Source organism: Oryzias latipes, chromosome 22 (genome assembly GCF_053564925.1).
Source record: "Oryzias latipes strain Hd-rR chromosome 22, Olatipes_Hd-rR_3.1".
NCBI lineage: Eukaryota > Metazoa > Chordata > Actinopteri > Beloniformes > Adrianichthyidae > Oryzias > Oryzias latipes.
In genome coordinates, this window is record NC_136258.1 from 16,136,164 (window position 1) to 16,160,925 (window position 24,762).

The 24,762-nt window shown below is 38.0% G+C and overlaps 3 protein-coding genes and 1 long non-coding RNA gene across 7 annotated transcripts; 2 read left to right on the forward strand and 2 right to left on the reverse strand.

Annotated features, from left to right (window-relative positions):
• Window positions 1-607: 607 nt before the first annotated feature.
• On the reverse strand, window positions 608-3,412 carry LOC101169647 (KATNB1-like protein 1). Of its 3 annotated transcripts, XM_078941333.1 has the most exons (11): window positions 3,357-3,412; window positions 3,132-3,262; window positions 2,381-2,487; window positions 2,262-2,299; window positions 1,900-2,176; window positions 1,693-1,808; window positions 1,557-1,607; window positions 1,388-1,477; window positions 1,161-1,265; window positions 991-1,084; window positions 608-901 (listed from the first exon to the last, which is right to left on the reverse strand). In XM_078941333.1, the coding sequence occupies exons 3-11, from the start codon at window positions 2,480-2,482 to the stop codon at window positions 860-862; spliced, it is 915 nt and encodes a 304-aa protein (XP_078797459.1). In that variant the 5' UTR covers window positions 2,483-2,487; window positions 3,132-3,262; window positions 3,357-3,412; the 3' UTR covers window positions 608-859. The 3 variants fall into 3 exon arrangements, with proteins under 3 accessions (XP_078797459.1, XP_011488743.1, XP_011488744.1); XM_011490441.4 differs by lacking the exon at window positions 3,357-3,412 and having other exon boundaries at window positions 3,128-3,255; XM_011490442.4 differs by lacking the exon at window positions 3,357-3,412 and having other exon boundaries at window positions 668-901; window positions 991-1,074; window positions 3,132-3,323.
• Window positions 2,779-16,096, forward strand: acp7 (acid phosphatase 7, tartrate resistant (putative)). Of its 2 annotated transcripts, none has more exons than XM_004082344.5 (14): window positions 2,779-2,894; window positions 3,740-3,854; window positions 4,075-4,275; window positions 4,374-4,556; window positions 5,388-5,413; window positions 6,138-6,235; window positions 10,057-10,119; window positions 12,229-12,343; window positions 12,472-12,585; window positions 13,111-13,177; window positions 13,535-13,602; window positions 13,700-13,771; window positions 14,080-14,217; window positions 14,299-16,096. In XM_004082344.5, the coding sequence occupies exons 2-14, from the start codon at window positions 3,752-3,754 to the stop codon at window positions 14,362-14,364; spliced, it is 1,314 nt and encodes a 437-aa protein (XP_004082392.1). In that variant the 5' UTR covers window positions 2,779-2,894; window positions 3,740-3,751; the 3' UTR covers window positions 14,365-16,096. The 2 variants fall into 2 exon arrangements, with proteins under 2 accessions (XP_004082392.1, XP_023807149.1); XM_023951381.2 differs by having other exon boundaries at window positions 2,782-2,894; window positions 3,673-3,854.
• On the reverse strand, window positions 4,065-8,418 carry LOC105356934 (uncharacterized). Its single transcript, XR_002292980.3, has 5 exons — window positions 8,281-8,418; window positions 7,464-7,529; window positions 6,259-6,342; window positions 5,996-6,127; window positions 4,065-4,203 (listed from the first exon to the last, which is right to left on the reverse strand). It is a non-coding gene; the product is annotated as an uncharacterized LOC105356934 (long non-coding RNA).
• Window positions 16,097-17,892: 1,796 nt separating the features above from the next.
• LOC144989174 (acid phosphatase type 7-like) lies at window positions 17,893-22,881 on the forward strand. The gene is made up of 7 exons (XM_078941335.1): window positions 17,893-19,128; window positions 19,257-19,370; window positions 19,896-19,962; window positions 20,320-20,387; window positions 20,485-20,556; window positions 20,865-21,002; window positions 21,084-22,881. The coding sequence occupies exons 1-7, from the start codon at window positions 18,892-18,894 to the stop codon at window positions 21,147-21,149; spliced, it is 762 nt and encodes a 253-aa protein (XP_078797461.1). The 5' UTR covers window positions 17,893-18,891; the 3' UTR covers window positions 21,150-22,881.
• The last annotated feature ends 1,881 nt before the right edge of the window (window positions 22,882-24,762 follow it).

Sequence of the window (24,762 nt, forward strand, 5' to 3'; positions counted from 1 at the left end):
CTTCCACTAGGCCATTGAGTTTGTCAAATTTTTTATTTTTTTGGGTCAAATTTAGATGCACAAATATCAATATGATTTCAAACAAATTAACTCAATTTATCTTTTTGTTTGTGACAAATCTATTCTGAAACACTCATCCCTGCAGATCTAACTTATGGGAAGGCACCTTCTGCTTTAGCATGCATACCTTAAAGACAGAAGAAGTTTTTTTTTCTGATATTCATGGGTTGGATTGCATTAGATGCACTTAGCATATATTTTTCTTCATGATACCAAAGCTGTCATTTAAATTTTTGTGCTTTGTGGTATCTCTGTGCTCCAAGCAGTACATTTTATGAAGAGTTTAAAATGTAATGTTTTCTTATCTTCCAACTCCCTTCATTTAGTTTTATTTTGGCTTTCCTGGGAGAACAAAGACACTCTTAAGATACAACCCCTCACCTCAAAAGTTTCATATAAATCTGCATAGGTGGTAATGCATTGTGCACTTCGGTATTCATTATTTTATGTAATATAACTTAATAAATGTGTTGTCTGTGCCGATAAAGCAAAAAATAAACACAACCGCAATGCTGAAATCGAAAAAAATGGTATATAAAAGAGAAAATTGACAGAGAAATATTTTTTATTATAATAAAATTTATCAAGAAAATATGTTAACATTACATTTTTTAAAGTAAAATATTGATAACCTTTAATTGTTCACATAATACAAACATTTTTTACAATACAAAACTTTCATAGTTAGATAAATCTGTCACTGAAGCAACTATAAAAGCATGTCTTCAGTGTTTGAAGGAACTTGAATACAGTACAATGAATGAAATGTGTCTAATTGCAGCAGTTGTCATTTGGAAGCTTATCTGTGCTGGTTGAGTTGAAACAGGAAAGACTCAATAAACTAGGAGGGAAAATAAAGAAAAAACATTGTTAACATTAAGAAAGGAAACAATCTGTATAAACGCAACAATAGTATATTTCTGCACTGACTTTTATCATTTTTGTCGCAACTTCCGGACCAGATTTCAGCAAAGGTTTCTCCTGCCATAACTCCCACAACTGCTGATTAAAAACCTGAAAATTTCTGAAACCATAAAATTATTTTATTTTTCATTTAAAACAGGCGCTGAAGATGAGTTTATCAGAATGAAAAATCTTACACATCCATCAGAGGAGGAGTTGTTCCACTGTAGCCGCTTGTCTGTAGCTCCTTCTTCCATTTTCTTACAACTGAATGGACCCACTTTAAGCCAACAATAAGATACCTAAATGAAGAAAAGTCAGCGATCATTCATGGATTGTTTGCTGTTCCATTTGCATAATGCATTTTATTCTGAAGTAGTTCTGCTAAGAGAAACAAAAAATGAAAGTCAAAAGGAAGACTCACTCTTCATATTTAGTGTTGAGGACTTTCCTAATCAGAGGAAACAGGTCCACACAGGATCCAATGGTCATCTTTGAAGAGTCTTCATCAATGCTGCCAATAAGGACAAATGGTGAAGTATGATTTATGTTCTTTGCTTGTGTTTCAAATCTTCTGTATATTCTACACCTACCATTTACAAATTATGGGGAGAAAGTCAACAACCACACCAATGTCTTGAATTCTGTTAAAAGATAAAATGTCACTTTGACATTTTTACAAAAACAAAATGTATGAAATGTCTAAAAAAAAAAAAAAACAATACAAACTTCAGAAAGAATGTCAACAGCTCTTCAGCATTTCTCTGCCAGAGTGTGAAAGCCACCTTTAACCTTAAATGTCTTCCAAACAGAACATCCACCATAGTTTTATGATCCTTCGACAGCTGAAAAACAAGATAAGTTTAGAAAGTTTCATATAAAGAAAAAGAAAAAACCTGAACTAAATAAAACAGAAGAGAGACCTGTGATAGTAACCTCAGTGAATAAACTGTAGCCTGTGTGCTCAGAACCAGTTAGACTAGTCTTGTGGTTATTATTGATGTTTTGCGAGTGCTCTAATGAGTCCCAGTGAAACATTTCTTGCTGCGCGTCCTGCAAAACTGCCATGTTGTTCTCCTTGTTTGCTGCTTCAAAGGTCCTCTCAGATGCGTGCTGCTTCCTTCTGACCACCGTTAGATGATGAGTTTTCCGCTTACATGACACTACTCTCTTTACTCTGCCTGGGTTGTTGCCGGAGCGACTAATTGGATACCTTAATGGGATAAAAACATTGAAAACAAACCTAAACACACAGCAAAAAAGGGAAAATAATAAAGAACTATCGTTGTACAGGATACCTCTTTTTGTAGAACTCTTCATTGCTGTCACTTTTACTCTGAAATGTAAACGTACAGTTAAAGTGATCATGCTTAAGACTCTTGGATTTAAGATCTATTTCTACAAATAAATATCTGACCTGTTTGGTTGTTGTTCCAAAACTGCCTTTGTCCTGTGGTTTGTGCCAACTGACAGGATGATCCAAACCATGACTGTTTCTCTCTTCACTGTCAGAATCCATTTAATCTAAAACAAAATAAAACAATACAAAAACTTACCTAAACATGCTTTAAATTATATTTTCTCTAAAAACTTGTTATTATTTATTTATTATTCATTTGAAAACACCCTTTTGGAGCAGCTTAAATTCATGTATGATGATTTATTTAAAAAATAAAAATAAAAAGACAAAAACTGACTAATCAGGCACCTGCATTGATGTAACTAGTTTACGTGTTTAACTTAACAAATCTTCATTTGTTTGTTCTTCATCTAATGTGCCAAATCTGTTACAAAACACAATGTCCCATAATCCCCTTCGGTTTTGTTGTGCTTTTTACGAATGACGTAGACGTGTTTTGAAGTTTAGAGTTTGTTCAGCTTATAACCAACCCCTGGCTTTTCTGCCCTTCTTGGACATGTTTTCATAAACTGTAAGTTTTTTCAAATGACTCTAAATAAGAGGAATTCAGGGCGTAAATATAGCAGAAAAGCGATATTTGAAGCCGGTTTCGGGTAACAACACCGTCAGCTCTAAAGCTAGCAACGCGAGAGAATGGGTGAGACTTAGCATTCTCCCATTAAACAAAGTCGTAGTTTCCGGACACACGGAAGTAGCAACAAATATTAATTTTAAACAAATAAGCAACGTCGTTTTCACACTCACTTACACTGGTGATAAGCCGCGCTGTTATTCGGGGGTGCTTTGAATGTTTGGATCCTTCCTGGATGAATCAGCCCATTCTCGACTCAAATATCCTTCCGCGCGCCCCCTCTAGCGACCGTTGACCTAATAATTGAGCTGATTTAAAGACCAAATATCTCGTTAAAGCTGCTCGACTTAGTTTCTCTGTAATCCTTGCTCTTGTGTTCTTTACTTAGCCTTTATTTCCTACCGTTGTTTTGAACTGTAAATGGCATCATCAGTGTCCTGACGTTCATTCTGTTTTGTTTTTTTTCCACTTATTGAACAGAGGCAAGTTCTGACCTGTGTGTTTGAAGCATTTACTGCATGCACAATGACAAAAATAAACCAGATCAGCTGTTTTTGTTGTCACATGATCTGTTTAGGTTCTCCTGCTGCTGAGCTTCTGCACTTTCATCAACTTGTTCTGCTGATGTTTCCTTATTTCCTGGGACAGTTGTGAAGCTTCTCAGATTCCCACATGTCATGTGATGATGCTTCTAATGTTCTGGTTTTCTGCGTCAAAGTCTTCAGGGTCATGTGATGATCTGGTCTTGCTTCTGTCTTCTTCTGTGTGCTCATCGTGACATCCAGGCCGCTGTTAGAATGCTGTCTGCTGCTTGTCTGCTCTTGGGCTTTGCACCCTTTCTGGTGCATGGTGTCCCTCCTATTTGGACCCAGCCAGAGCAGGTTCATCTTTCTTATGCAGGTAAGGAGTGGACAAAGTAAAGTGTTATTTTTTTCCCAAAATGTCTTTTAATATATGACTTTTGTGCATCCTAGGTAGACATAAATATATAAACCTTGTCACTGAAGTGGTCTGAAGTGATACTTTTGATCTACAAAAGATTGCAATCTTCTTGCTTTTGCAAAGTTTTGGATGAATTAAACCATTTTATAGTCACCGAGTATCTCATCTCCCTGCACAGGAGTACCAGGCTCTATGGTGGTAACCTGGACCACCTTTAATAAGACGGAGAGCACGGTGGAGTATGGCCTTCTAGGCGGTCGAATGTTCAAGCTGATCGCCAAAGGCAGTTCTGCTTTGTTTGTAGACTCTGGAAAGGAGAAGAGGAAGATGTTCATCCATCGGGTTACTCTCATAGGCCTCAAACCTGCTGCTACTCATGGTGCGTAGTGTTGTGGTTTGTGTTCGCTTGTAGCTCATCAGAAATCAAAACACCATCTTGACACCTTGTGTTGCTATTTCTGTTTGTTTTTAAATCAGTCTACCACTGTGGCAGTGATGAGGGCTGGAGTGACGTGTTCTCCTTCACTGCTCTGAATGACAGCTCTAGTTTTAGTCCCAGATTTGCTCTCTATGGGGATCTGGGCAACGAGAACCCTCAGTCTCTCTCTCGACTGCAAAAGGACACTCAGATGGGAATGTATGACGTCATCCTGCATATTGGTAAGGATTTCTGCCATCATTTTAACGGGGGGGGGGGGGGGGGGGGGGGGTTTGTTACTGTTTTGCAAAAAGTATTTTTTTTCCATTTACAGTGGTTCCTTGTTTATTGCTAGACGTTCATTCTAAAAATAACCCATTAAAGTTGAAATCTACAAAGAAGGATTATAGATGTTTTAAGACAGACACTAATGTTGTTCAAAGTTCAAAATTTTAGAAAAATCGGTCCAGTTTTATAGAATGAAAACAAAGATCAAAGATGTATGTAACATGAACACATTCTGTACAGGAGACATGGCACAGAGAAAACTGATTGACAAGGTCAACAGCCAATCAGGATGCAGGGCATAAAAAAAATGTAAATGCCAGGGAAAAAATCCCCATACCGGCAAGACTGCTAAAGGTGAACCAGGGATATGATGACCTATAAAGTAACAGTTATTGTCAAAAGTAAAATTTTTGGAAAACGTGTTTTTGACAAGTTTGTGTTCTTTTATTTTGCACTATCGAAGAAGTGTAACAATGATTTTAATCTGGAATAATAACCAAAGTCCAAGAAGGTTTTCAAAAAAATGCAAAAGTAGAATTCAAAATATTGGCCCTATCCATTTAAAAGAACACGTTGTTTTTCTGTGTGTGAATTAAAACACATGTTGCAGTGATAAACTATACTTGCTTTGTTGTTCCAATATTTCTAGCTAGACCATTTCATATCATCTACTGATGGAGGAGAATATTTTAAAAATCATTTGTTTCCCTAAACTCATCTGTTAGGTTTTAAAAACTTTAAATCCCCACAACTTTTCTAATCTGTGCATGTTTTTTTTTTAATAGGGGACTTTGCCTATGATATGCATGAGGTAAGTCATCTCTCCTACAAGCCAGATTTACGGCTTATTGTTAATTCTTAGTAGTCACGTCGCCTTCCTCTGTCTACCTCACCCACAAACCCAAAAACTGTTTATCATCAGCGCCTTTACAATCTCCCCAGTGCAGTGGAGACTTGTGATCATCATTACTGCGAGATGCTCTAAGCCTTTGCTGAAAGATGAGACGTCTGTCGATGTCACCCAAGTATTTGATGAATGAAGTGGTGCCATGCAAAGCTTTGCATCCCAAGTTCCAAGAACGTCTTAGCTCCTCCCACTTGTCATCTTTAAAATCTAGATGAAATAGCTTCATCTCGGATGCTGAGATTATTTTTTCTCAGATGAGTGATTTATGTTTGTTTTTGAAATAATCAAAAAAGAAGAGATTAGAATCAGCAGGCCTCCACAAAAATGGCTAACCGTAAGTCATTCACATAATGTTCCCCGCTGGAATGCGTGAGTACGTCTTGCAGCTTGACTGATATTATAAAGAGAAAAACAGAGAAAAGGAATGTGTCTGGTTGTAAGTAAAAGACATTAAAGCTGTAATAAACCGCCCAGCTCTAGGCATACCTGAGTGGTTCTGCGGGCTGATATCCACTTTCTGTAGCCGTCTGGAAAAGGACTCGTTTATTTAGGATCAGTGATTTGAGCAAAATGAAACGATGTCTTCATAGGAAACGGTTGGCGTCACCCGTAATGACTCTGTGTGCAGGACAATGCCAGGATTGGAGATGAGTTCATGAGGCAGATCCAGTCCATTGCAGCATATGTGCCTTACATGACCTGTCCAGGCAACCATGAATCTGCATAGTAAGTGGAAATATTTGCCTCACCTGATGTCCCAGTTTGAGTCTATGAAGTTGTCTGTTTTTGAACTTGTTTTACTGTAAATATGACATCCTTTTGCTCAACTTGAACTAGGGATGCAAAGAAGAGAGAAATAATTAAAAAAAAAGATCTACAGTAGTTATAGGAGTAACAGCAGGATTGGTTGAAAACTTGTTGATAGGATGTTGATTATGTTGATAAAAAGTTATAAAATCGATCAGGGAGTAAATCATTTCTGGAAAACTGTCAGTTTCTCTTGATGTTGTCCTCTCTATTTGCTTTTTATGTACATGTAAAGCAAACAAATCACACTCTGGCTTCTACCAATTTGGGTCAGTTTCAATTAGCTGAAGGTGAACCAAATCAAGGAATGTGTGCTGTTGCATTCAAATATAAGAACTTTTTTTTCCTACACTACTTCCAACAATACCCGAATACATTAAAATTAGACACTTTTCTAATCACAAAGAAAAAAACAGTATAAAACAGTGATCCCCAACCTTTTTAACACCACGGACCGGTATGACGTCACACAAAGTTTTCACGGACCGGTCTATCAGATGTAGGCAAATACCGTATTTTCCGGACTATAAGTCGCACCGGAGTATAAGTCGCACCAGCCCAAAAATGCATTATAAAGTAGAAAAAAACACAGATAAGTCGCACTGGACTATAAGTCGCATTTTAACTTTCACAACCTTATATGACACAATCATAGCAGACTGTTTATCTAATAATTTCACAGTAATTTTTTCTCAAACTTATTTATTTATTCTTTTCATGAAGCATCATTGGCCAACTAATACTCTGTTTTCATCCTGTATTTGTAGAAACAGTTGTCATTTTTATTGCATTTCTGAATCTCTGAAATCATTGGAAAAAAGAATATTATGTTTTTAGCCTTCAAGATCTTACTGTAAAAAAAAGGTTTGCTGATTCTCTGAGTCACTTAACATACTCCTAACACTTAACATACCTCATACATCATATTGTCCCAGGAACATCATCTCTGTTCCTCACAAATGAACATAACAGGAGGGTTAACAATGTATTTATTTTAATTTATTTCTAATATAAGTCGCTGCGGAGTATAAGTCGCACCCCTTGCCAAACTATGAAAAAAAGGGCGACTTATAGTCCGGAAAATACAGTAATCATTGACAAAATGCTACGATGAAGGAGGAATAGAATTGTGACAAGACAAACTCACAGCTTTTATTTTGACACGCACAGGTGTCATCACAGGTGTCATCATCCTCTCCATCCTCTTTTTATGCTTAAAATAAAAAGTCAGAAAAAAAAGGATATTGTCTGTTAAAGGGTAGTTTCATTTACCGTAAATTCCGGACTACAAAGCGCACCCGATTATTAGCCGCACCCACCCATTTTCACGTGTTTAACTAATTTTATACATACACAAGCCGCGTCGGGGGTACAAGCCGCATGAATTAGGCAACATTGTCATCCTGACGGATCACTTCCTGACTCAGAGTGTAAGTGTGATTTATTGGCACACAGTGGGTGGAGTCATATTTGCCTCAGGCTCTTGTCTTTGAGTCTATCTGCATCTGCCAAACAGAACAAACCTACTACAATGGAACCAACCTGGATGAATGAGAGTCTTCATAGACATACAACTGTAAACGTTGCATGAAATATTAATTTTTGGGGTCTGGAACCCCCCCCCACACACACACACAATTTTTCAAACTTCGGCGATGTCTGCGTTTGTGACATGTCGTCAGTCACACGCTCTAATATGGCCCTTTAAAGTCAGGGAAAGTTTATTTTTCCCTTCCTTTATAGACACAACGCGCCACTCGGTGACGCAGCTTAAGTGCATAACTTTGCAGTCTCATTTTCAGCTCATTTAAAGTTCAGAAATTGAGCTCAAATTAAAACCTCAGCCATTAATTTTCTCTTAAACATCAACAATGATTGCGTCCCAAAATTCCAGCAGGGTCAGTCATCAGTGGCACATTGGAACATTTCGAGGTACCAAATCCTGCAGCATAATATTTACTTACCGCTGATGTATTGGTCCAGCTTTCTGTTGTTCTTGGCATCTTTTGTCTTTTGCGTGTTCTTTATGAAATAGCCTCTAACAGTAGTCTCTTTTTATTGGCTCTGGATACCGACATCTGAACCTGATCCGAAAAGCCCGTTTCCTTTGTTACGTAATCTAAAATCCAGCTTTCTTTGCAGCGCTCCATACTGGATTTTTCCTTCCCAGTTTATTGTTATGCGTTCTTGCGTCGTATGTTCCTCTGAGTTTCCATCTTCAAGAACGTACGGTTGAAGTACAAATGAAACAAGGATAACCACAAACGTTTGCAGTCTGCATTCCAGCAGGATGAGAACAGCAGCTCCACAGGAGACGTGAAAATCAAGGCTCTCTTTGTTCATCGGGAGCAGAGGATGTTTGTCAGACCTTTAGAGAGAACGAATAATACCATTTTAATTACTGTCAAGTGATTGCAGTTCAGGATTTTATTTTTTCAGACCACCAACTATTTCCCTTAGTTTCTAAGGATGAATGTAGCCTCAAGTAAGATGAAAATGCATATTTCTAGAGAGTTTACATTCACCAACGCTACATTAAATCTGTAATTTGTTGTTATTTGAAGAAAATAACATGAACAAAAAAATCAGGAACAACCATCTACTTGGTTAAATAGAACAACTTGATTGTCTTTAATGCTCATCTAAATTAAATTTAAAACATTTTGTTCATTTTCCATTTTTTTCAGTCTGTAAATTACCGTAATTCTAGGTGCTAGTAATTTCATAAGCCTTTTCTGGATTATTCTGTAGGATTGTTCATTTTAATTTTCAGGGTGTACTTTGTGTTAATAAATACTCATGCATACCTTTTCCACCCACAAGGTGGAAGTATGACCACATGTTTAAACACTCATAACTCATTCGCTTAGGAAGAGATCTCATTCCTTTAGGTATACTTAAGTTTTATTAATGTCTCTAAGATATTTGACTTCATTTTCCACTTCCGCATAGAAAGAATTAAGAAAAAACTTATTTTTTGCTCATTTATTACCTGCAAATGGCTTCCACTAAAGAATCAGAGTTAAACATATTGTATTCCTAACAGTAGATTTGGAATCGAGAAAGCTTCATAAAGAGTTTAAAACTTGTCGGTGCATTGAAATGTTATGTTTGAATCCATTCGGTTTGTTGTTGCTAGCAGTTTCCCATATCTGCATCCAGAGGAACCGCCAGAACGTGAAACCATAGAGAGAAAGGGATTACTCTAATAACAGTAGGATCTAAAATTACCGTCTCGTTTAAACAGCATCTCATGGTTTCAAGAAAGTTGTATTTAGAGGTGAGTCTGCTCACTGCAGAAGTGAGGAAGACTCCGCCATGGTGGCTCCTACTTGCTCATCCACTCTCTGCTCCACCCTGGATCTCCCAAGTTGCCCAGATGTTGATTAGTTGGCTCCAGCAACTGACCATGAGGCAGACTTATAAGGTGATGTCATAGAGGCGACATCTATGCTGAACCTTTAATTTGGCAATCCGGGCACTGCCCAAACCTTTGTATATATTTCTATAAAAAAAATCTAAATGGAGCTGTGTTTTTTATAGAAATCATGGTTGTTTTTGTCTGATCATCTTCCATGTTGGGTTTTCTACCAGGCTGAAGCAATGACACAACGTTATTTATGGAACGTTCTGTCCAAACTGCAGTTGTGGCTCTGAATGTACCAAAAAGAATGTAGAAAAAGTGACGGTTTGTGGGGCTAACTGATGATCAGACTGCAACAATTTTCTCTTCTTCACAGCAACTTTTCAAACTACAGGAGTCGTTTCAGCATGCCGGGTCAAACCGAGAGTTTATGGTACAGGTAAGAGCCTGGTTAACTTAACATGAACTGTAATGTAACACAGCAGATGACAGCATACACTGTTCAGACTGTACAAAATGTACAAGTTCCACAAAAACAATGACTTTAAAGATTCATTAGGAGTCTGGCTCTCCTCACTCTTACTTTGAGGTTTCCTCTCTTATCTTTTGAACACTCAGACTACACAAAGAAGCTATACATGTGACTTACTGACTCATTGCCCGTGACAGGCCTCCTTCTCTCAGACAGTAAGATAATATCCTTCTAGACCACAGGCGTACTCTCTGTGGGTCTTGGATGCAGACAGGCTTGCCGGCTGGAAACCCTTCACTTGTGCGTGATTAAGATCGAGGGCAGGCACAGAGGAGCTGCAGAAGGCTACTGTGTGCCACTAAACCTCTGTAGTCTGTAATCTATCTTAGTGTGTTTTTTGGATGTGTAAAAAACGTAAAAATCCCAGAAAATGTTAAAATAGGGCAAGGGCACCCTTAGAAAAACTAAAACAAACATTTTTGTAAACTAATATTTTAATTACCGTAGAATGAAGCTAACAGAGAGACAGCACAAAGACAAGTGCCTTTAAAGTGCTTCCATGGGCTCACATAGGTTTAGGCTGCAGGCAGGTATTGGTCATTATGAGCTTCTAATGAGCTAATTGGCAACAGATATGGGAAGGTTTCTTTAGCTCTTTATTATTACAAAGTCTAAAGAACATGCATCATCAGTGCTTTCAAAGAAGCACCAATTTATATGTATCAATATGTAAGGGATAATGCCCAGTGATGTGTTCATTATCAGAAATCAATGGAGGCGTGAACTATCCTCCGATTTGCGTTGGACGGATGCTTCTGCAAAACAAGTAATTTATTTTCATATTCATTTAATAGTAATACAATTATTTATAACCACGTTTTCACTCTGTACCATTTAGAATTGAGTTATTAGACGTGTATCGGGAGTTTACAATGTACTGTGAGAAAGCTGTCAGTAAAGCATGGTTGCTAATTCTACCAAGAGCAGGCTTTTTCAAACATTGACTTAAAATTTTAAACATGCAAAGATCAAAGAAATTCAAAATTTATATTTCAGAGGCCATAGAACACCAGCATATATTAAACATGGCTATATGAGACATTGACTGTATATGAGAACAGGATCAAGTGGGTGTAACGTCACCAATGAAGTCAATTCAGTCGCCATTTTTTTGTGATACGGACGCTGCCATATTGGAGCCAGACAACATCCGTAAGCTGTGACTGGTCAGTCTGTCTGAGTCAACATTCCTATTGCAACCACTCTCACTAATCAGGAGGTAGTTTGTTTAAAGACCACACCCTTATCACTTGAAAGTGGGATTTAATCTGTCAATTAAAATTTTTTAACGTTCAATGTGAAACCAGATACTATTATTGAGGCATCTGATTGGTCCGTTTATAATTTGAATAACTTGTGCTACTGACAAAATATCATGAAAACCTTTAGGATTAGCAAGAACATGTCAAAAAAGGTAGCAGAGCAAGGATGGTTATTCTGGCAAACAGAACGACCATTCTATTTGCTGTTTATTTCTCAATAGAGTTCTATGGAATTTTGCCTTCCTGGAGCCAGCGGGTATTTCCTATTTGGAAGATGAAGCGGGGAGTGATCAATCAGTCCAGTTCTCATTTGTAGCCAGTGGAATGGACAGAGCCTGAGATCAGATCATGTGAATCATTTATTTAAATTGACTGAAGTTACCTTTTTGTTAGCCCAACAGAAGACATATTTTTACCTTGACTAATAAGAAATAGAACAGCTTTGAAACGTCCAGTAAGGGCATTAGACGCACAGCTGTTAATCAAAGACCATGCCTTTGTTTATGTACACATTTCTTAAGTGAAAAGTAAAAAGAAGGAACATCTGATCCTAGGAAAGAATCAGTTCAACAAAGAGTGGACATCTTAATTCAGTCAATACTACGTTTTTGAAGACAGCAAAATGAATAGAAATGCACATTCAGAGGAGGGTTCTGTCTCTGTCTTTAGCTGGATTTTGTTCGCTGAGTGACTTGCAGCACGCTTCCTCTGCTGACTGGAGGCTGTGTATCATTTTAACGGTATGTTTCTGCAGCTGGGACCTGGGGTCGGCGCATATAATCTCCTTCTCCACTGAGGTTTACTTCTATCTTGAATTTGGCCTGGAGCTCATTTTCAAGCAATATGAGTGGCTGAAAAAAGACCTGGAGGTTAACAACTCTCCTCCATTTCAACACCTACTGTAATTTTCTGACATTGATTTTATTTTATTTGTTGCTCATTTAACCGACATTTGTGGCTTTTTTTTTCCGATATCAATGGATGGATGCTGACCTAGGAAGCCAACCGTCCAGAGAACAGGGCAGTGCGCCCTTGGATCATCACCATGGGACATCGGCCCATGTACTGCTCTGATGACGATCAGGACGACTGCACTAAGTTTCATTCCTTTGTACGCAAAGTACAGTTTCACACGCATCACTCCGAGAGCCTGATTACATCTCCCGTTCATGTCATTTCTTTCATTTTGTTTGGCCAAACCAACTCAACCCTGCTCAATCCAAATGTTTAGACATTCCATTGGGAAAAATTCCCAACTAATATCACGTATTATTGTTGACATTTTAATTACATGATAAAATTTGATTACATAAGGAAGAAGTTGCATTACTGCAGCCACTGTTCATTATGCTCTCTTTGCCTTTATAAGGTAAAGAGAAACAGGGTTCTCATTTGAATTTCAGAAGAAAGTTCTGCTGTTCTGCTCGGTCCACACCAGACGTGTAGTTTAAGCTGGAGCAGCACATCCCTTTGGGCATGCTGCTGTAATCTGTAATTCAGCCCTAATGGTTTCCGTTGTGCTTTAGTCAGCACTCCGTTGGTTGAGGCTGGCATGGACACAAAAAAGCTCTAACAAAGAGTGTTTCACAGCACAGGTAGAATTGCAGACGTTCTCATTATAACTGTTTTAACTCAGGTCAGACTGGGCCGGAACGACACCAAGCCACCAGCTCCTGGCCTTGAGGATTTGTTTTACCGCTATGGTACGCTCCCATTCTACTGTTTACAGATTTGTTTTCATTACTCATCTGTTGAAAGAGTTGTATTGCTTAAAAAATTGTTTTTAATTGAAAAAAGGCAGTCTTGTATCTTTCTGGCGTCCTTATTCGAGGATCTCTTTTTGAATAACATTTGTGGATTTAGTTTGTTTTGTGTGGATAATTGACTTGACGTTGGAAATGTTGGTTTCTTTGATCTTAATATTGTTAGAAGCAGAGAAATGCCCAAATTCAATGTACAAAACCTCTACAAAAAAAAAAAAAACTTGGATTGCACTGCGGTTTAGTGTCATCATATTTGTGCAGAAATGTTTTGCCTTTTGCTGTGAATGTGTTTTACAGGAGTGGATTTGGAGTTGTGGGCACATGAACACACATATGAACGACTCTGGCCGGTCTATGGTGACAAGGTCGGCTTCTGCGTTTTTAATTCTCAACATTGTCCTCATCTTCCGAGCTACTTGTCAGATATGCAAAGCCACTTTTTTGTTTTATTTTTCCTGGTAGGTGTACAATGGAAGTGCAGATCAACCTTATGTGAACCCCAAGGCTCCAGTACACATTATCACAGGCTCTGCTGTAAGTGTCAATACATTACTGGGAATGGTCATCTACATTTATCGGAACATGTATTGTACACAGTCCTGTCTGTGCAGCTGCTGGTGTCCCACACGAATCAAGCAGCAGCTGTTACTCTGGTTAAGTCTTTTCTGATGTGGTGGCTGAGCAGCGCAGCGCATGCTCTGCTGTTTAGCCACAGAGGAATTAGTCATCAGCACATCAAAATACAATCACGTGGAAGTTCAGCTCAAAAACAGACGATTTGGAGAGAAACACATGGCTCCCGTGCTGCATAGTCTGAATGATAGAGGCTGAATTTGCTGCAGGGCTGCAGGGAAAGGACCGACAGGTTCCAACCAAACCCTAAAGCATGGAGCGCCTTCCGCAGCACAGACTATGGCTACAGCCGCATGCACATAATCAACGCCAGCCACATTTACCTAGAGCAGGTATCAGATGACCAGGTAAGCAGATATTGAGTAAAGTGCACATTTACAGTAAAAGTTTTCACCAAATGACGACAAAACTGCTGCTTTATCTTCCAGCATGGCAAAGTGATTGACAGCATATGGGTAGTAAAGGAAAAACATGGCTTCTCTTCTTGGCTGTGAGGACTCGTCATTACCAAAAAAAAACTCATGTGCGCCAAAATGATAGATGTAATTTACATTTCCTGAAATATGTGACAATGTTTCATTGCTTTCCTGAAAATCATATTTTCATAATCCTTTGTTTGATGCTAATTTTCTGAGAATGGATTTATGATGTAATATTTCCTGGCTAACAATTAAACCACACTGTTATATGTAAACAGTATTTTGGCGATCCATCACTGTTGTCAAAATTCTGTGTATCTTCTAATCAGCAGCTAGTTAGAAATCCATTTTATCTAATTCTTGCCGGAATTAGCTATCGACAAAATTGTAAAAAGACACATTGTGAGTTTGGCAGACACCGCATTTAACTTCAGAGGATATTTTTCTTTTCAAACACCTCCAAACAGACTTCAAATGTTTTTCATTGTTCCTGGACGAGAGACTCTCTCAGTTAGTCCCTGCAGGATATTAGAAGCTTTTCATTGTCCATCTATGTGGTCGTCAAGATCTGATAGAAAAACCCATATCAAACTCCTCAGAGTTATGGAACTCAGGAATTCCTAGTTGGAGCATGTGCAAAAATGAACAACATTAAAATATGGGCACAATAACTTATAATAACACAATCTCTGTAATGTTTTTGTATTATTCTGCTTATTGCATGCACAAGAAATTAGTCTTTGTTTAATATGGTACTCCTAGGTTTACACACTGGTTATTACCAAAACACATGGGGTTACTTTAAATTAAACCCTCGATGGGAACTGCACAAGGACTTTCTCCAACAAAGGACCCAAAGCATGAAGTCAAGAAGTCGTTCTTCACACAACATGTCAAAACAACTATTAAAGCTGCTTCAGAAAATCCAGAAGTGGTCGGGCGTCAGTAGCGTGTCTGTAACTTACCGCAGCGTTGTTGAGGTTAAATGATGTTAGCCCAAAGCTCTGCTTGCAGGAAAAATAATGATTCCTCACATTCTCATGCAACCCAGACCAGATTGCAAAGTCATGTAAGTCTCAGTAGAGATGGGCATTAACAAAACACTGGAAGGTTTCAAAGGTCGGCTCTGTCATCACACCGTCATCCATCTCTGTCTAAAGTATGACACAAAAACAGATGACTGGAAAGTTTCAGTAATCAGCATGACTTGTGTCACACATGTACAGTACTTTGGGTTTTCATTGGATATGAGTTTTACATCATCAACAGTTTGCATGTCTTGCTAAACTAGAGTACCCAGTTTGAGCATTGTTTTGGGTTGGATTAATTATAAATAAATGTGAGGACTGACAGGTTGAGTTTAACAACCCAAATTCACCTTTATGCCTATTATTTTACTTATTGATTTTGTATAAAAATGTAATTTCTTTACTTTTCACTACATCTGATCTTAAATAAATCACCCGTGTTTTCCGTACTATAAAGCGCACTTAATAGGCTTAATTTTTCCTTTATTTCTTATAAAAAACAACAGTGTCCCTTAGACCCTGGTGTCCCTTTTAGCTTTATGGATAAATTCTTGTTGAGCTCACTGGTGTTGATGCAATTTCTTTTTTTACACTATATTAACAAGGGTGGAAGTTAGCGTAGTCACTGTAACGTTTGTTTTAGTGATATCAGTCTGTTTTTTATGTGTTGCAAACAAGGATGCGAGTTACAGGTAATGGAAATATGCTAACATGGCTGACGTGCAGCGTGTTACTATAAGGTTTAGAGAAAAGTGTGAATAAAGTTAATAATGTCTGAATGACAGACTCATCTCTGACTTTTTGTCTTGCTTAATCATCCCTAAAGTTCGGAACGCCTTATACATGACAGAAGTTTGAAAATAAACCATTCATTGATGTTGACAGTGACAGCTAACAGTGTAAATCAGATAGAAGAACGAAACAAGAACAAAAATTAGTACAGTGATCCCTTGCTACAACGCAGTTTACTTTTCACGGTTTCGCTACTTCACGGATTTGCATCGTGCATTGTGTTCTGCATTCTGATTGGCTAAAAAGTCACTCCGCTTCTTCTCTACCTGTGCGTCAATAACGCTGCAGTTTAATATGTACACGTACGTAAAACAGCTTGCCAAATTAACAGCACGTACGTGCAAATTCTCTTGCAATTTCGAGTTTCTCTAAAACCCATAGAAAAAAGAGCAACAACTGCCTATGACTATGTTCTTCTCCCGAACAAACACACACCTGCATCGCGGGCTTCAGAAAAAGAAAACACTGCAGAGTGGAGTCAGGATGCAGCGGCTCAGTCTGAAGAGCAGTGAAATACACCTGAGTCACTATTTGTCCAAGTGTACTTTGTATTTTTTTCATAATTGCTTTTTAAATTTCTCCCGTTTAATCCAATTACTCGGGTCGCGGTGGGCGGGGCTAATCTCCGCGATTTGAAGCCTTCTGACTGTTCACATTGATGATTAAAATTATTATTTGACAGTACAGTACAGAGTTATTTGTTGAAAAAAAAAAACGTTTCTAAAGTACTTCTATTTGTGAAACAAATGCTTGAGCCTGTAAAATGGTTTGTTCTTTCTTTTCAATGTATAATAGAGTACCGTATTTTCCGGACTATAAGTCGCCCTTTTTTTCATAGTTTGGCAAGGGGTGCGACTTATACTCCGCAGCGACTTATATTAGAAATAAATTGAAATAAATACATTGTTAACCCTCCTGTTATGTTCATTTGTGAGGAACAGAGATGATGTTCCTGGGTCAATTTGTTGTATGAGGTATGTTAAGTGTTAAGATTATGTTAAGTGACTCAGAGAATCAGCAAACTTTTTTTACAGTAAGATCTTGAAGGCTAACAACATAATATTCTATTTTCCAATGATTTCATAGATTCAGAAATGCAATAAAATGACAACTGTTTCTACAAATACAGGATGAAAACAGAGAATTAGTTGGCCAATGATGCTTCATGAAAAGAATAAATAAACAAGTATGAGAAAGAATTACTGTGAAATTATGAGATAAACAGTCTGCTATGATTGTGTCATATAAGGTTGTGAAAGTTATTAGTTCTTGGTCACAGATTTTGTCAAATAAATATCCTGTCAAAATGCGACTTATAGTCCAGTGCGACTTATCTGTGTTTTTTTCTACTTTAAAATGCATTTTTGGGTTGGTGCGACTTATACTCCGGTGCGACTTATAGTCCGGAAAATACGGTATTTAATTGTATAATAATTGAAAAAAAAAATAGAGGTTTCTACTTCACGGATTTTGCCTATCACGGGTTCTTTTTGGAACGTAACCCCCGCGAAAAACAAGGGTTTACTATACTGTTAAGCAACACTTCATTTTCAGGCTTAGAGTTGAGTAAAATGTAGAATTAATGGACTCTTTTAGTCTGTTTCCGTAAACCGTGAAGTCATTACGCTTCTCTCTGAGGCCTTCTGCAAAACAAGTAATTTATTTTCATATTCATTTAATAGTAATACAATTATTTATAACCACGTTTTCACTCTGTACCATTTAGAATTGAGTTATTAGACGTGTATCGGGAGTTTACAATGTACTGTGAGAAAGCTGTCAGTAAAGCATGGTTGCTAATTCTACCAAGAGCAGGCTTTTTCAAACATTGACTTAAAATTTTAAACATGCAAAGATCAAAGAAATTCAAAATTTATATTTCAGAGGCCATAGAACACCAGCATATATTAAACATGGCTATATGAGACATTGACTGTATATGAGAACAGGATCAAGTGGGTGTAACGTCACCAATGAAGTCAATTCAGTCGCCATTTTTTTGTGATACGGACGCTGCCATATTGGAGCCAGACAACATCCGTAAGCTGTGACTGGTCAGTCTGTCTGAGTCAACATTCCTATTGCAACCACTCTCACTAATCAGGAGGTAGTTTGTTTAAAGACCACACCCTTATCACTTGAAAGTGGGATTTAATCTGTCAATTAAAATTTTTTAACGTTCAATGTGAAACCAGATACTATTATTGAGGCATCTGATTGGTCCGTTTATAATTTGAATAACTTGTGCTACTGACAAAATATCATGAAAACCTTTAGGATTAGCAAGAACATGTCAAAAAAGGTAGCAGAGCAAGGATGGTTATTCTGGCAAACAGAACGACCATTCTATTTGCTGTTTATTTCTCAATAGAGTTCTATGGAATTTTGCCTTCCTGGAGCCAGCGGGTATTTCCTATTTGGAAGATGAAGCGGGGAGTGATCAATCAGTCCAGTTCTCATTTGTAGCCAGTGGAATGGACAGAGCCTGAGATCAGATCATGTGAATCATTTATTTAAATTGACTGAAGTTACCTTTTTGTTAGCCCAACAGAAGACATATTTTTACCTTGACTAATAAGAAATAGAACAGCTTTGAAACGTCCAGTAAGGGCATTAGACGCACAGCTGTTAATCAAAGACCATGCCTTTGTTTATGTACACATTTCTTAAGTGAAAAGTAAAAAGAAGGAACATCTGATCCTAGGAAAGAATCAGTTCAACAAAGAGTGGACATCTTAATTCAGTCAATACTACGTTTTTGAAGACAGCAAAATGAATAGAAATGCACATTCAGAGGAGGGTTCTGTCTCTGTCTTTAGCTGGATTTTGTTCGCTGAGTGACTTGCAGCACGCTTCCTCTGCTGACTGGAGGCTGTGTATCATTTTAACGGTATGTTTCTGCAGCTGGGACCTGGGGTCGGCGCATATAATCTCCTTCTCCACTGAGGTTTACTTCTATCTTGAATTTGGCCTGGAGCTCATTTTCAAGCAATATGAGTGGCTGAAAAAAGACCTGGAGGTTAACAACTCTCCTCCATTTCAACACCTACTGTAATTTTCTGACATTGATTTTATTTTATTTGTTGCTCATTTAACCGACATTTGTGGCTTTTTTTTTCCGATATCAATGGATGGATGCTGACCTAGGAAGCCAACCGTCCAGAGAACAGGGCAGTGCGCCCTTGGATCATCACCATGGGACATCGGCCCATGTACTGCTCTGATGACGATCAGGACGACTGCACTAAGTTTCATTCCTTTGTACGCAAAGTACAGTTTCACACGCATCACTCCGAGAGCCTGATTACATCTCCCGTTCATGTCATTTCTTTCATTTTGTTTGGCCAAACCAACTCAACCCTGCTCAATCCAAATGTTTAGACATTCCATTGGGAAAAATTCCCAACTAATATCACGTATTATTGTTGACATTTTAATTACATGATAAAATTTGATTACATAAGGAAGAAGTTGCATTACTGCAGCCACTGTTCATTATGCTCTCTTTGCCTTTATAAGGTAAAGAGAAACAGGGTTCTCATTTGAATTTCAGAAGAAAGTTCTGCTGTTCTGCTCGGTCCACACCAGACGTGTAGTTTAAGCTGGAGCAGCACATCCCTTTGGGCATGCTGCTGTAATCTGTAATTCAGCCCTAATGGTTTCCGTTGTGCTTTAGTCAGCACTCCGTTGGTTGAGGCTGGCATGGACACAAAAAAGCTCTAACAAAGAGTGTTTCACAGCACAGGTAGAATTGCAGACGTTCTCATTATAACTGTTTTAACTCAGGTCAGACTGGGCCGGAACGACACCAAGCCACCAGCTCCTGGCCTTGAGGATTTGTTTTACCGCTATGGTACGCTCCCATTCTACTGTTTACAGATTTGTTTTCATTACTCATCTGTTGAAAGAGTTGTATTGCTTAAAAAATTGTTTTTAATTGAAAAAAGGCAGTCTTGTATCTTTCTGGCGTCCTTATTCGAGGATCTCTTTTTGAATAACATTTGTGGATTTAGTTTGTTTTGTGTGGATAATTGACTTGACGTTGGAAATGTTGGTTTCTTTGATCTTAATATTGTTAGAAGCAGAGAAATGCCCAAATTCAATGTACAAAACCTCTACAAAAAAAAAAAAAACTTGGATTGCACTGCGGTTTAGTGTCATCATATTTGTGCAGAAATGTTTTGCCTTTTGCTGTGAATGTGTTTTACAGGAGTGGATTTGGAGTTGTGGGCACATGAACACACATATGAACGACTCTGGCCGGTCTATGGTGACAAGGTCGGCTTCTGCGTTTTTAATTCTCAACATTGTCCTCATCTTCCGAGCTACTTGTCAGATATGCAAAGCCACTTTTTTGTTTTATTTTTCCTGGTAGGTGTACAATGGAAGTGCAGATCAACCTTATGTGAACCCCAAGGCTCCAGTACACATTATCACAGGCTCTGCTGTAAGTGTCAATACATTACTGGGAATGGTCATCTACATTTATCGGAACATGTATTGTACACAGTCCTGTCTGTGCAGCTGCTGGTGTCCCACACGAATCAAGCAGCAGCTGTTACTCTGGTTAAGTCTTTTCTGATGTGGTGGCTGAGCAGCGCAGCGCATGCTCTGCTGTTTAGCCACAGAGGAATTAGTCATCAGCACATCAAAATACAATCACGTGGAAGTTCAGCTCAAAAACAGACGATTTGGAGAGAAACACATGGCTCCCGTGCTGCATAGTCTGAATGATAGAGGCTGAATTTGCTGCAGGGCTGCAGGGAAAGGACCGACAGGTTCCAACCAAACCCTAAAGCATGGAGCGCCTTCCGCAGCACAGACTATGGCTACAGCCGCATGCACATAATCAACGCCAGCCACATTTACCTAGAGCAGGTATCAGATGACCAGGTAAGCAGATATTGAGTAAAGTGCACATTTACAGTAAAAGTTTTCACCAAATGACGACAAAACTGCTGCTTTATCTTCCAGCATGGCAAAGTGATTGACAGCATATGGGTAGTAAAGGAAAAACATGGCTTCTCTTCTTGGCTGTGAGGACTCGTCATTACCAAAAAAAAACTCATGTGCGCCAAAATGATAGATGTAATTTACATTTCCTGAAATATGTGACAATGTTTCATTGCTTTCCTGAAAATCATATTTTCATAATCCTTTGTTTGATGCTAATTTTCTGAGAATGGATTTATGATGTAATATTTCCTGGCTAACAATTAAACCACACTGTTATATGTAAACAGTATTTTGGCGATCCATCACTGTTGTCAAAATTCTGTGTATCTTCTAATCAGCAGCTAGTTAGAAATCCATTTTATCTAATTCTTGCCGGAATTAGCTATCGACAAAATTGTAAAAAGACACATTGTGAGTTTGGCAGACACCGCATTTAACTTCAGAGGATATTTTTCTTTTCAAACACCTCCAAACAGACTTCAAATGTTTTTCATTGTTCCTGGACGAGAGACTCTCTCAGTTAGTCCCTGCAGGATATTAGAAGCTTTTCATTGTCCATCTATGTGGTCGTCAAGATCTGATAGAAAAACCCATATCAAACTCCTCAGAGTTATGGAACTCAGGAATTCCTAGTTGGAGCATGTGCAAAAATGAACAACATTAAAATATGGGCACAATAACTTATAATAACACAATCTCTGTAATGTTTTTGTATTATTCTGCTTATTGCATGCACAAGAAATTAGTCTTTGTTTAATATGGTACTCCTAGGTTTACACACTGGTTATTACCAAAACACATGGGGTTACTTTAAATTAAACCCTCGATGGGAACTGCACAAGGACTTTCTCCAACAAAGGACCCAAAGCATGAAGTCAAGAAGTCGTTCTTCACACAACATGTCAAAACAACTATTAAAGCTGCTTCAGAAAATCCAGAAGTGGTCGGGCGTCAGTAGCGTGTCTGTAACTTACCGCAGCGTTGTTGAGGTTAAATGATGTTAGCCCAAAGCTCTGCTTGCAGGAAAAATAATGATTCCTCACATTCTCATGCAACCCAGACCAGATTGCAAAGTCATGTAAGTCTCAGTAGAGATGGGCATTAACAAAACACTGGAAGGTTTCAAAGGTCGGCTCTGTCATCACACCGTCATCCATCTCTGTCTAAAGTATGACACAAAAACAGATGACTGGAAAGTTTCAGTAATCAGCATGACTTGTGTCACACATGTACAGTACTTTGGGTTTTCATTGGATATGAGTTTTACATCATCAACAGTTTGCATGTCTTGCTAAACTAGAGTACCCAGTTTGAGCATTGTTTTGGGTTGGATTAATTATAAATAAATGTGAGGACTGACAGGTTGAGTTTAACAACCCAAATTCACCTTTATGCCTATTATTTTACTTATTGATTTTGTATAAAAATGTAATTTCTTTACTTTTCACTACATCTGATCTTAAATAAATCACCCGTGTTTTCCGTACTATAAAGCGCACTTAATAGGCTTAATTTTTCCTTTATTTCTTATAAAAAACAACAGTGTCCCTTAGACCCTGGTGTCCCTTTTAGCTTTATGGATAAATTCTTGTTGAGCTCACTGGTGTTGATGCAATTTCTTTTTTTACACTATATTAACAAGGGTGGAAGTTAGCGTAGTCACTGTAACGTTTGTTTTAGTGATATCAGTCTGTTTTTTATGTGTTGCAAACAAGGATGCGAGTTACAGGTAATGGAAATATGCTAACATGGCTGACGTGCAGCGTGTTACTATAAGGTTTAGAGAAAAGTGTGAATAAAGTTAATAATGTCTGAATGACAGACTCATCTCTGACTTTTTGTCTTGCTTAATCATCCCTAAAGTTCGGAACGCCTTATACATGACAGAAGTTTGAAAATAAACCATTCATTGATGTTGACAGTGACAGCTAACAGTGTAAATCAGATAGAAGAACGAAACAAGAACAAAAATTAGTACAGTGATCCCTTGCTACAACGCAGTTTACTTTTCACGGTTTCGCTACTTCACGGATTTGCATCGTGCATTGTGTTCTGCATTCTGATTGGCTAAAAAGTCACTCCGCTTCTTCTCTACCTGTGCGTCAATAACGCTGCAGTTTAATATGTACACGTACGTAAAACAGCTTGCCAAATTAACAGCACGTACGTGCAAATTCTCTTGCAATTTCGAGTTTCTCTAAAACCCATAGAAAAAAGAGCAACAACTGCCTATGACTATGTTCTTCTCCCGAACAAACACACACCTGCATCGCGGGCTTCAGAAAAAGAAAACACTGCAGAGTGGAGTCAGGATGCAGCGGCTCAGTCTGAAGAGCAGTGAAATACACCTGAGTCACTATTTGTCCAAGTGTACTTTGTATTTTTTTCATAATTGCTTTTTAAATTTCTCCCGTTTAATCCAATTACTCGGGTCGCGGTGGGCGGGGCTAATCTCCGCGATTTGAAGCCTTCTGACTGTTCACATTGATGATTAAAATTATTATTTGACAGTACAGTACAGAGTTATTTGTTGAAAAAAAAAAACGTTTCTAAAGTACTTCTATTTGTGAAACAAATGCTTGAGCCTGTAAAATGGTTTGTTCTTTCTTTTCAATGTATAATAGAGTACCGTATTTTCCGGACTATAAGTCGCCCTTTTTTTCATAGTTTGGCAAGGGGTGCGACTTATACTCCGCAGCGACTTATATTAGAAATAAATTGAAATAAATACATTGTTAACCCTCCTGTTATGTTCATTTGTGAGGAACAGAGATGATGTTCCTGGGTCAATTTGTTGTATGAGGTATGTTAAGTGTTAAGATTATGTTAAGTGACTCAGAGAATCAGCAAACTTTTTTTACAGTAAGATCTTGAAGGCTAACAACATAATATTCTATTTTCCAATGATTTCATAGATTCAGAAATGCAATAAAATGACAACTGTTTCTACAAATACAGGATGAAAACAGAGAATTAGTTGGCCAATGATGCTTCATGAAAAGAATAAATAAACAAGTATGAGAAAGAATTACTGTGAAATTATGAGATAAACAGTCTGCTATGATTGTGTCATATAAGGTTGTGAAAGTTATTAGTTCTTGGTCACAGATTTTGTCAAATAAATATCCTGTCAAAATGCGACTTATAGTCCAGTGCGACTTATCTGTGTTTTTTTCTACTTTAAAATGCATTTTTGGGTTGGTGCGACTTATACTCCGGTGCGACTTATAGTCCGGAAAATACGGTATTTAATTGTATAATAATTGAAAAAAAAAATAGAGGTTTCTACTTCACGGATTTTGCCTATCACGGGTTCTTTTTGGAACGTAACCCCCGCGAAAAACAAGGGTTTACTATACTGTTAAGCAACACTTCATTTTCAGGCTTAGAGTTGAGTAAAATGTAGAATTAATGGACTCTTTTAGTCTGTTTCCGTAAACCGTGAAGTCATTACGCTTCTCTCTGAGGCCTCATGAGTTTTCGTTTATTTATGATGTTTCCCAACATTTTTTTTAACTAGTTGCTCTCTCATTGAACAACTATTATACTCAGAACACTTGAGAGCATCTGTGTGCTATTTCACTGCACCTATGATCACAAGGCGGCACTCCATCACTACAGTTAATTAGAGCAGAAGTAGACAAATCTTTTGACAAAGGGTTCTAAAATTTGACAGAAGGGACGAACCAGGACTGGA